Source organism: Diabrotica undecimpunctata, chromosome 4, assembly GCF_040954645.1.
Source record: "Diabrotica undecimpunctata isolate CICGRU chromosome 4, icDiaUnde3, whole genome shotgun sequence".
NCBI classification, from domain to species: domain Eukaryota; kingdom Metazoa; phylum Arthropoda; class Insecta; order Coleoptera; family Chrysomelidae; genus Diabrotica; species Diabrotica undecimpunctata.
The window spans coordinates 16,178,467-16,191,193 of record NC_092806.1 but is presented as its reverse complement, the minus strand read 5'-3'; the positions used below and the strand labels follow the sequence as shown (position 1 = coordinate 16,191,193).

Here is a 12,727-nt window from a genome sequence, read left to right as displayed (position 1 = left end):
TTAACGGAGTACGTCTAAACGACATTCGATATCCTGACGACGTAGTAGTTTTTGCAGATAGCCTAGATGGTTTACAAGCAATAATGTCGCGCATATCATAATTCGAGAATATGGGCTGGATGTCAATACGAACAAAACAAAGTACATGGTAATTAGTAAGCGCGAAATATTAAATACAGATCTTTTGGTAAACTAACAGAAAATTGACAGGGTAAACAGCTACACATATTTGGTACTAAAATAAACAGTCAATGGGACCACTCTACTGAAAGAAAACAACGCATAGGGAAAGCAAGATCAGCGTTCGTAAAGATGAAAGCTCTTTTCAGAAGTCCCGATTTACCACTTAGTAACAAAATCTCTAGCATCAGATGCTATGTATTTTCTACATTATTATACGGAGTAGAGGCATGGACGCTCTCTGAAGCTTCTTTAGGAAAGCTCGAGGCTTTCGAGATGTGGTGTTACAGTTGCATCTTACGAATTTCATTGGTGGATCGTGTGATTAATATTGAGGTCCTACGTAGAATGGGCAAGGAATGCGAGATCACTAACACAATCAAAAAGCGCAAATTGGAATATATTGGCCATGTTATGAGAAATGAACACATATATGGCATATTGCAACTCATTATTCAGGGCAAGGTATTTGGAAAGAGAGGGCCAGGGAGAAGAAGAATATCTTGGCTTCAAAACCTAAGGAAATGGTTCAATACGTCTACAATAGGACTATTTCGAATAGCTGCAAGTAAAGTTGGGATAGCTATGCTGATTGCCAACATCCGGAACATATAGGCACTGTAAAAAGAAGAAGAATAAAGGAGTATGTATCACATGCATGTTCACGAGCGTTTAAGAAAGTAAAACGACCAAAATAACCCTTATATTCGTAAGAAAAATAATTAGAGAAAAAACTCGTGGGAGGAATTAGGGGAGTCCTTTTTCGAGCAGTGGGATAATATAGGCTAAATAAAAAAATAACTTTCTGTCATAAATCTTCTGTTTTTCTTTTTATAAAGATCCACAAAATGCATATAGTTACCCCGTGTTTTAGGCCGATTTTTCTCGACCGAAGGACAATGAGTTGGCCCACCACTTGCCAATTCGTTTATACAAAGCGTGACTGGCAATAAAGTCTGGCAATTGATACTAATAAAGTAAATTATAAAAAATCTCATTATATTTATTTAAAAGATAAATTGAATGAGATAAACATATCATATTTTATATTTAGTCAAATTAATCATATAATATGCCACGCATATATATCTGTAAATAAAAATATAATATTAAATATCTTGAAATCAGCTCTAATACAATATAAAATTATCGGCAAAAATCGAAAACACCTACTCTGCGAAAATGAAGAATTGATTCTGTTACTTCAAGAACGATATTTAATATTTTTCTCCAGAGCGATGAACTCGTCGAGACACTTTTTGTACACTCCGATTCAGATTTCATTGATAGACATGAAAATAACTTCTTTTTCAAGGCAAAAATCACATCTATTGACTTTGCCTCTTAGAAAATTGTGATGGCACATTTTTTTAAGATGGCCCATTTGCTGTCAATGAACTCTGAAAATTCAGGGAGCGACGGAAATAACCATTTTTCCAAGATGATACTTCGTATCTTCCGCGTTTGCATATACCTCAGTTATCAATTTATTTCTATTTTATTTTTTGTTCGATGAATATTACAGGACTACTTTTTTTGAACAACTTCCTCTTCCGGTTAGAACGCCATGGGGCGCTACTTCGTTAAATCGTTAAACCCTTTGAGATATATTTTGTATGAAAATAATTTCTTTTCCGTATTTTATGTAAATTTTGAATTTTTTTGAGGAAATTCTATATAAAATATTTGTGTCTTTCGCCATCTTGGAATTTATTACTAAACTTTTTTTAATTGAAAAAGAGACTGGTGTTAAAATTAAAAGGGAATACACAGTGAAACAGTAAGTTGTTCATAATTGAATCGTTTATTTCAGAAACCCATCAAGTGCAGTGTTTCATATATTCGGCAAATGAAGAAAAACTGATTATCTCACACAAAACTGAAAATTGGTTCTATAAATTTTTATGAATAATACTTTATATATTTCTTAAACATATGCCATAGTCCATTATATTTTAAGAATTTCCAATTAAATAAAAAAAATAATAATAATTTTTTTTTCACTTGACGATTTTCTGAAAAAAAACTGGAAAAAAAATATTTTTGAGGAAATTTCTTTCAATTTTAGAACAGGACGTGCTTTTAAATAAAATAAATAACAATTTAATGAACTTATTTTATTATTATGATCAAGAAACAATAATATAAATGAAATAGATTGTATTCGTACAATAACACGTACGATAACATCTGTAGTAAACAGTAAACGTAGTTCAAGAAAAAGAAAGGCTTAATCAACATATTCCCTGTCAACATTACACTCTGCTTCAGTTGTGGGCCACTGTATGATGTTATTATAGAAATACTCATACCCAGATGTCTATTTTGTTAACTTTTTTATGTCGTTAGTTTACGCAAATTAATCTCCATCGTTCAGGTTCTGTCACCGTACATTTTTAATTATTTACATCTTTGAAGAGCTATAATCGTAATAGTACGTTCTACATTGTCCATCTTGCTTACTAGTACCGTTAATTTTCGTTACTATCCACAAATACACCATACTGATGCCGTACATACACGGCAGCACATCACTCACACTAGCGCCGTACTTTCTGGATACCGTTTTTTTGAAGTATTACGGAAAAAAATTCTACTACTACGATAAAACGACTATAAACAAAATGTCGACAAACGAAAAACGATTCAACCACTTCAATATAAAGAATGTAAACTATGGAAGGGCCGTCTCTATCGCGAAGTGCACAATTTTCCCGGCGCCGTATATGAGCAACGCGCAACCGATACTTGGCCCATAGCGAAAGGGTTAAGGTAAATGTTGAAGAAATAAAGCCCCAATAAATTCCTTAACCACAACTTTTCCTGGACTAGTGTTTTTATAACAAAATTCTTTATAGGTAGAAACTTTAAACAGTATTCTTTGTTCCTTTGGAAAACCTCTCCCACATGTTTCATCAGAGTTCACAGTCTTCTTGTAATATTGGGCCCAGAAAGTACTAAAAGAAAATATCAAATCACTGTTTACCTTGTGGACCGTAAAGCGACCAGTTTTACTAGCTCTGAGGATCATTTCGGCATACTGATCTGGTGTGTATACTCTATAAGCACGTCGCACAACACGTTTTATATTCCCAAAGTCATGGTCGCATGATAAATACGAATATCTTCTGACCGGAAAATAATGGGTTACAGTCTCAAACAAATTCCTATTACACAGATTCATAAGAAAATTCACAACACAGTGATTTTTATTCTGGCCCTCATTAAAGAGTTATGTTTGACTCCATTTGGAAAAACTTCTGTTTGTAGATAATGCAAGAGCAAATCTCATCAGGAGATTTATTTGCTTCGCCTTCATGATCACCGTATCATTGTCCTTATTTTGTGCCAGAGTAGTCGGTGCGTTTTGATTTGGTTTGAGTCTTCTTACAAACTCTCTCTGATGACGGGTAGACCCAGAAACACGTGTTAGGGAGTGTTAAGAGACTCAAATTAAATCGAAACGCAACCATTTTCGTATATTTATCGTCCTTACTTGACGCAATGAGTACAAGAATGATGGTAATTTATATGGGTAAATTGTTGATGCATAGTGGAATATAAATATTCCCAGCATCGCTCTTAATGGCTTGATTAAGCGTGAGTATACAATTTACTTTAATTGCTATCGACACATTTAACTTCATATTTTTCTTTGTTCGAGTCTTAACCAATATGGTCTTCCCATATGGGGTTCCAGTATAGCTGACCAATCTGAGTTATTATTAAATTACAAAAAAGAGCAATACGGTATCTTGGCCTCAGTAGAATATCATATTGCAGAAGCTATTTCAAAAATCGCGGGATTTTAACGCTTCCCTCTTTATATATTTTAGAAACTGTTTGCTTAATTCGTAAACACCTACATGTTTTCGAGCAAGACCTAATCGTGACTACTCCAACTACTCCCCGTCCACTAAGATAGTAAAGAAATCTATATTATATTCGGCAAAAAATTATACGACCATCTTCTTTTACAACTTAAATCTGCAACATCTTTCCTTAGGTTCCGCAAAATCACAAAAGTCTATCTATCTGAAAGACCATATTATTCAGTAGAAGAGTTTCTTATCGAATAACTAAGAAATTGCAGTACCTTTATGTACAAGTAACTAAGGTATTTTTATATATATTTGGGTATCACATACAGCAACTTTAACTTATTAGTTCGTAAGGTATTATTATGCAATTTGCAGTTTATTTAAATTTTGCAATGATTTGTTTATTTTATTATATTTTATTTTGTGCTATTGACGATTTATGTAATTTTAGTAAATTTTAATTGTTATTGTTATATTTTTGACTTTTTGTAAGCTTTGTCCATAAAATTGTACAATTTTTAGTGACAATAAAGCATATTTCTAATCTATTTTATGGACAAAATCTGCGAGAATAGGAATAAAAGAAATAAAAGCTTTAGAATAATATCTGTGAGACCTCAAAATAAACATTTTCTAACCAAAAGGCCGAGTTGTTAAAAAAATATACTCATTGGATAGAGAAACACTGGAGAAGTATTCTGTTTTCAGGTCGGATACACTTTTTGGTGCAGGGGTACCGATCATTCATAACTAAAGCTATTTTGGAGACGCAATGATTTTACTCTCTGGCGATATCAGCTAAATAGTACCGCTTATCTCTAGTTATCCACTCTCTGGAGCTATGTAAAGAAAATTGAGCTGACAAAAACATGCGAATTTGATGGTGAGACAATCTTTGTTCTGAAGAGTTCTCCAAGCAATTGCTGGTTATTGGATTTATTTTTTTTTTCGCTATTTTTTTGCAGTTTCATCTCAACGAAGAACGAACTCATTAATAAAGTATTCCCGAACATCATTGCTAAATACAAGGATGTAGATAACATAAACATAATACTTCAAAATCAAATCTAGGGTTATATGCATCAAGTTCTTCAAATATATCGACTATGTTACAAATGAAGACGAACTGTCGCACTGAATTTTTAAACTCATAACCAAAACTATGTAACGGAATCCCTTTGGTGTAGAGAATTTATTGGTAATATAATACAAGCGACAATACTTAAAGGAAAATTTAAGGATGAGAAAGTTCCCAATTCGAGAACTCTTGCAGTCGCTATGACGATAAAGAGATCACAAAGACAATCATTAACTGTGTGTAAGCTGAATATAGAAAATTGTTGTTTCACACAAGGAAATTCGTAGGCAAGAATATTCACGTGTAGGCCTCTGTTTTGTTTATTCTCGCGCCTGGCAACAAAACGAGAAATATGGTTTATCACAAGGACTCTGAAATGAGTATAATCGACCCAGTGCAAATTATTCAGCAAATGTTTCCAATATTAATAAATGTCATCAGAACTTTAAGATATGGTAAAACATCAGAACAGATGAATTTCTAATGATAATAACTGTGCGAAAATTTCAACATCCAAATTGGATAATTGTTTCTTTGAGAAATATCTTTATCAAAGTAACCTGAAATACTTCACACCCAAGAAAGCAGCGCCAACACAAACAAAAAACAAAGTCGAAGGACTAAATACGGAATCCACGGAATGCTTATACAGAAAAATAATATTGAGAAGATCGTTATGAATGAAATATCAGAAAACGATAACATCGAGGAATGCTGGGAAAAACTCAAAAATAACATGGAGGGATAATCACTTGGAGGGAGGAAAGTAACGAACACTAACATATCAAAAAAGAAAACAACATGGTTTAGAGAAGAAGTGAACACAAAACGTAAAGAAAAGAAGAAAGCCTTTTTACAATACAGAACAAAACAAACACAACAGTCATGCAACCACTATAAACAAATCAGAAATAAAATGAATACTTTGGTTAGATAAATAAAAAGGGAACACTGGCAGAGCTTCTCGAAACAGATGGAATACGACTTCTACGGAACACAAAAAGAAATATGGAGAATGATCAGAGGACAAAAAAAAATATGTGTAGACTACATTCGATCCCTATTTGCTAAAGGTGATGATAATGAACCACCAACACTAGAGGTGACGACAAACGAAGAAATGAATATTGAGGAGAAAGAAGTAAATTAAGGAAATTAAAAAATAGAAAATCACCAGGAGAGGACAGAATACCGAACGAACTCCTAAAGTACGGAGGACCAGATCTGAACAAAAACTATTAAAACTAATCCAAAAAATAATAGATTGAAACAGAATTCCTCAAGAATGGAGATCAAGCATTCTAATACCTCTCTTTAAAACGAAAGAAAAATCGGACCCCGAAAATTACAGGAAAATTAATTTATTTAACACAACACTAAAATTAACAATCAAAGTGATAACAAATAAACTTAATGAAATTGTAATACTGGCAGAAGAACAACAAGGTTTTAGGTAAGATCGTGCACTGATGCTATATTTATAATGAGGCAAGTACAAGAGAAATCATTAATACAGCAAATTAGTATATTTATGTTTCGTGAACCTTAAGAAGATCCTCTACGATAACATAAAAAAAGTAAAAACTAAAAAAGGATACTAAATGGGAGAAAAACAACTTAAAATAATCTTCGATGCAGACGATGCAATAATACTCTCAAAGTGAAGCTGATTTACAACGTATGCTGCACCAATTTAATATAACCGCCAGAAATTTTGACATGGTAATTTCCCCAAAAAAGACAAAATGCATGGTTACAACAGCAAATTTACTAAGATGTAAATTGGAGCTGGAAGGTCAGATAATAGAACAAGTGATGGAGTTTAAATATCTACGCATCACATTATCTAGCTACGGAAAGCTCGAAAGTGAAAGATCAAGTGAATAGAGCAAACAGAGGCGCAGGCTGCCTGAATGAAACAATAGGAAGAAATAAAAATATCGGGAAAGAAATGAAAGGCAGAATTTACAAAACAGTCATCAGATCAATAATGACATACGCTGCAGAAACAGGACCTGACACAGAGAAGACGAACAAGATCTTAAAAACGGCAGAGATGAAAACACTTAGAAAAATTGATGGTAAGACACTATGGGACAGAGCTAGAAGTACAGATATACGACGTTAATGCAAGGTGGAGAACATAAAGAACTGGATAAGAAATAGAAGAGTAGAATGGAACGATAATATAAGCCGGATCACAACAAATAGAGTAGTAAAGACGGCAAGAGACGGTTCCCAAATAGGAAGACGATCAGTAGGAAGGCCACAAAAACGATGGAACAACAACTTACTGGAGGCACATTGAAATACAGACAGTCATGTCTACGTAAAAAGAAGAAGAAGAACAAATTGCATAATGTACACTTACCTTTAAAGAAAATAATTTATATATCCATTTTTTTCAAAAAAATTTCAACGAAAATGAAAAACCATACCAATCCCATCTACTTTAGATCTACAACTAACTCAGTGTTGGTAGCCATAAAGTTTTTACTCTTGTGTGAAAATTGGAATCTTATTTTTGTCGATGTTTCATTAGAAGTTCCTTGTTTAGGTTGCATCTATTAATGTTTTTTTATTCTCTATGTATTTACTGTATTATTGTTTTGGTTGTAAGTTTTAATAGGTAGTTCCAAAGTGTATTTTATATTAATGCAAAGAGAATCTTTAAACGCAAGGACAATCGTATTATATTAATTCCAACAATCAAAGATTTCGATTTCAGATAACACAAAAACGTAAATTACTGGTACTTATTTGAAGAGATTTTCTTTTGCTTGTTACTATGTGAACTTTACAATAATCTCGAAATCAGAACATAGAAAGCATTGTTGACACAGAGCCAAATCAGAAACCGAAATGACTCCGATGGCGCAAGAAAATCGTTAAAAGTAGTGTTTTTGGGCCATTGCGGTATGTTCGAGTGCAGCCACAGCAGCCGGGATGTTACTGTGCTAGAGCCTAGAAATAGGGTCGGTCAATGCACTTTCCAAATTCGGGGGTGAATGTACGTCGTCCCAGTCTCGGTAAATGCACTGTGAACTTTTAACCTCCTTCAGAGCAGTGATGCAACGATCAGAATAGTTTGAACGTAGGGTAGACTAAAACTCAAAATATAATAATTTAATGTTAGGAATCCGAATAATAGACAACCAAAAATATGAATAATTAATAAATAAATTTGAGGAAAGTCGATACGACAAGAAAACAAAATTATACAAAATCAGATGTTTATAAAAAAATGTAGAAATATGCTTTATGGTCACTGAAAATTGTACAATTTTATGGACAAAGCTTACAAAAAGTCAAAAAAATAACAATAACAATTTAAAATTTACTAAAATTACATAAATCGTCAATATCACAAAATAAAAGATAATAAAATACACAATATATTGCAAAATTTAAATAAATTACAAATTGCATAAGAAAACCTTACGAACTAATAGGTTTAAGTTGCTGCATGTGATACCCAAATATATTCACCTTCTGCTGATTTTACACGTGCATCTCGAACTTTTCCATCCCTTCCAGTCAATAATTCCAATATTCTACCTAGTGACCAATTTAAAAGAGGGCGATCTTCAGATTGTATGAGAACTAGCTGATTGATCGTCAAGTTTTGTTGGGGTAGTTGCCATTCGGGTCTATACTGCAAACGGAGCAAATAATCCACAAAACATTTTCTCCAAAACTCTTATTGGAGTTTGGAAAACACTTTCCAATAAGAAAGTCTATTAGTAGTTGCTCTAGAAAGATCCCTTTCTGGGTAAGAAATAAGGGGAACTCCAATCAGAAAATGACCAGGAGTAAGAGGTAACAGATCATTAGGATCGTTGAAAAGGGGATACAAGGGACGGCTATTTAATATGGCTTCAATTTGCACTAATAAAGTAGAAAGTTCTTCAAAAGTAAGGCAAGTATTGCCGAGCAATTTAGTTAAATGAGATTTAGCACTTTTTACAGCTGCCTCCCAGAGTCCGCCCCAATGTGGAGATCTGGGAAGAATTAATTTCCAGGTAATTTCGGTGGAAGAAAGAAAATTCTGAATTTTCTGATTATTTTCTTTGGATTTCAGAAATAAAGATAAGTCTCGTAATTGATTACGAGCTCCAATAAAATTGGTGCCGTTACAGAGTAAATTATTTGAGGATTTCCTCGACGATTTTCTACAGTTATCTTGACCCATCCATTCTTGTATTTCGTGATTCGTCCATTGTCTTGCATCCTCTTCGTTTTCCCTCTTTGGTCCCAGTATTTTTCTGACTATCTTCTTCTCAAAAACTTTCAATTGTTCTTTTTCTCTTGCTGTTAATGTAAATGTTTCTGTTGCATATACTGCTAATGGTCTTATGGTCGTTTTGTAGATTTTGATTTTTCTGTTTCGTCTTATCTTCTTATGTCTAAACATTTTTTATGTATATAAGAGCCTTTATTTCCCACTTAAATTCTTCTTTATTATCTACACTTTGTGTCTATAAAAGGCTTTATTTCTTTTTAGACTTTTTAAGTTATTTAAAAAAAAATGCATTTTTTCTAAATTTCAATTTAGAAAGCAATCAAAAGCGCTTTCAACCGGTAAACCGTACAGATCATATAAACAATTAAATATAAACAAGTAAATTTTAAACCGGTAAAGCGGAAATATTCACAAAATTTGAGCATCAGGCGTAAGCTTTTCGGGGTACCGATGCAAATAAATTCGAACAGCTAAATTACTGTTGACTGCGCTTCCCCATAAATAATCAACATATCCATGGTACATGATTTATTACCCACGAATCGAAAACATTTTCGCGGTTACACTAAAGACAATTCTTCCAAAATGCTTGTTTACTAAAGTTGTGTCTGTCTACATTTTAAAAGATTTCTTTTTGCATACCAAAATCTGTTTTTGTTTTTTGGTCTTCTTCTTATTCGCGCGACTAGGATTACTCCTTTTTGTCTGCCTCTTATTCTGTTTCAGTCGTTGTTGACTGTACATTATCTTTCCACCTTTTTGGCGGCCTTCCAACGGGTCTTCTGCTATACGGCTTGTTGTTTTTACAGATGTTCGCTAATCTATCTGGTCCCATTCGGTTTACATGTTCGTTTTTTGGTCAAACGGTTAAATTTATAAAAAAATGTTATAAGATTTTTTTACTCTACATGGTGCCTTCTACCTATACCTTTAAGGAACGCAATATTTTCGGGGAAGCCCTGTATATCGAATCGAATGTGCAATTCCGAAGACACCTCACTCTGCGCAAGTTTTAAAAGAGTCAGAAATTTTGTTATAGTTCAAAAATACAATGTATACTTTTCTGTAGTATGTATTTTATTGTTTATTTTAATGCTTTTAGAAAACTCTGTATTATCCCCTAGGAAATAAAAGTCTTCTTCATATTATTGCAAAAGTAATACACTTTAGACAGATTTCGCATAAAACAGGGTTAATAGCTAAAAATATATTCATCACCTATTTTCGAAATTTTTAACCAATTAGGAAATCCTTTAACAAACGCAAAAGTAAAAGAAAATAGAAGCATTTAAGCTTCCTTTCATATCCTTACTACCTCAACACGAGTTATTTACAACAAGGAAATCCTTTCGTTTTCGTTTGTCTGCTTAAATTCTGGGTTTCGAGCCGCTCTCGTTTCTAGTAAGGCTTCTTCCAACAATCAAATACCTCATTCTCTTCAAACAACGATTAGACCTTGCATCGAAATATTAAGCGTGCTACTAAGAGCAATAAATAATTTTTTATATCCCCAAAAAGAGCACGTGCTTATTGAGCAAATTGTGCCAGTAACATATTTTCAAAGTCAATGATTTCCATGAGGGATTTTCATTGCCATTTCGAACACAATAGTCGTTTAACATTGAAGTAAAAGTGTATTTTATATTCTATGTGGCAAAGCTAAAGTGAGCGTTAAATTTTATCTATCTAGATTCTACATATGTATATTTATCTAGAAGATGACTACCAAAAGAGCACTTCACATCGTCTTCGTTATTAATGAACGTATAGCGACATACGAGATATTATAGGAAGCTATGGATAAAAATAAATTTACTTTAAGACAAATTTTATTGACTTAAAAAAGGCCTCTGACTGAGTACAAAATAAACAACTGATTGAATCCTTACAATACAGGTAGAAAAAACAAACAAGACGACTACCAAAAGAGCAGTATTTCTATTATTAATGAACGTATAGTGACATACGAGATATGATAGGACACTATGGATAAAAATAGATTTACTATAAGACAAATTTGGTTTTATTGACTTAAAGCAGGCCTCTGGCTGAGTACCAAATAAGTTACATCCACTCCATCCACAGTTACATCCACAAATAAGTCCACTCAGCTAACAAATGAAAGAGGTGGAAATAATGGAAATAAAGAACATATTGTTACGAACATGCATTCTCATTCTACGTAGCCCATATAACGGTTGCAGGCCGGGACAAGAATGATCTATCCTTCTAGAAGGGACGGGAACTGTCGACCGCTGGAGAGTTCGACTCGACAAGCGCTGAGACGAATTAGAGGTGGGCTACTCGAGAATATTCTAGTAAATAATAACTTTTGTATATAAACATACCTTCTATGAGTTAGAGTTTAGTTGATAAGGTATTACCGAACTGTAAACTTATAAATAAATATATTTATATAAATTCGAACGGCTCGTTTTATTTAATCTCGCTACAATATTAAGACATAAAAAATCAATCAGTTTTTAGTTGTTATCACTCATGAAGAAACAATGACGACTATTAGACCAAAGTCTGTTTGTTAGTAAGTGGCGCACACGATACTATAGCTACTTTGAGTCGCCTAGTATCAAAATCGCCAAAACGCAATTTTTCCAGTTTTGAGATATGTACTTCCCTGGATTCGTCTCATTAATACCTATTGACTGGTAGTTACGTATCTCTGTTCGGCTCACGGAGATAAGAATACGGCTGAGGCTAGATAGCCCTGCCTGTCGTAAGAGGCGACTAATGGGTAGGAATCGAGAGGTAGAGAGCCGTCGCTTGAGGTATTGGGTCTGTAGAAACGCACTCGAGGCGCTTAGGCGTCACGGTCACCAGTCTATACTCCTAGTATCCGAGACGAGATTCTCGTGGGACCACTCTATTCTCATTCCAAAAGAACCAGGCGAGGTTGAAGGAGCTGAGCCCGTAAGCACCACTTTCGGCCCACACCACCATTAGGGGCGCCGGTGTCTCGGCACGTACCCACCTTGAAGATTCACCCAGGCTAACGGATGGGTGTACGTAATCGCAACACAGGTACTACGGGGAGGGTAGAGCCACGCGATGCTCTGTGCATCGCGCCACCTTTATTTTGGTGTAGGACTCGTAGGGGCCGTGGAGTCACTTACAGTCGTATGCCTTTCAGGCCAGGAAGACCAGGGCCCAGCCAGTTTTATAATTGGAGGGTCAGGAATATAGCCATGGTAGTAACGTTCAATATTAAAACAGTCAAAATTTTGTCTAAAAAACATCACAAAATTTGCTTTCCGTTTCAAAGTAACCTATGTTTTGGGAGATTTCCATGTCAAAACAACCAATGTTTAGAAGAGCCAATCGGTAGACTTTCTTTCATTCTCGTAACCAGAATATCGTAAAAAAAACATGGCCGATTCACTTTAATCA

The 12,727-nt window shown here is 34.2% G+C and overlaps 1 protein-coding gene across 1 annotated transcript; it reads right to left on the bottom strand.

The window, feature by feature from the left end:
• Positions 1–8,779: 8,779 nt before the first annotated feature.
• Positions 8,780–9,271, bottom strand: LOC140438573 (uncharacterized). Its single transcript, XM_072528236.1, has one exon. The coding sequence runs from the start codon at positions 9,269–9,271 to the stop codon at positions 8,780–8,782; it is 492 nt and encodes a 163-aa protein (XP_072384337.1).
• Between the last annotated feature and the right edge of the window lie 3,456 nt (positions 9,272–12,727).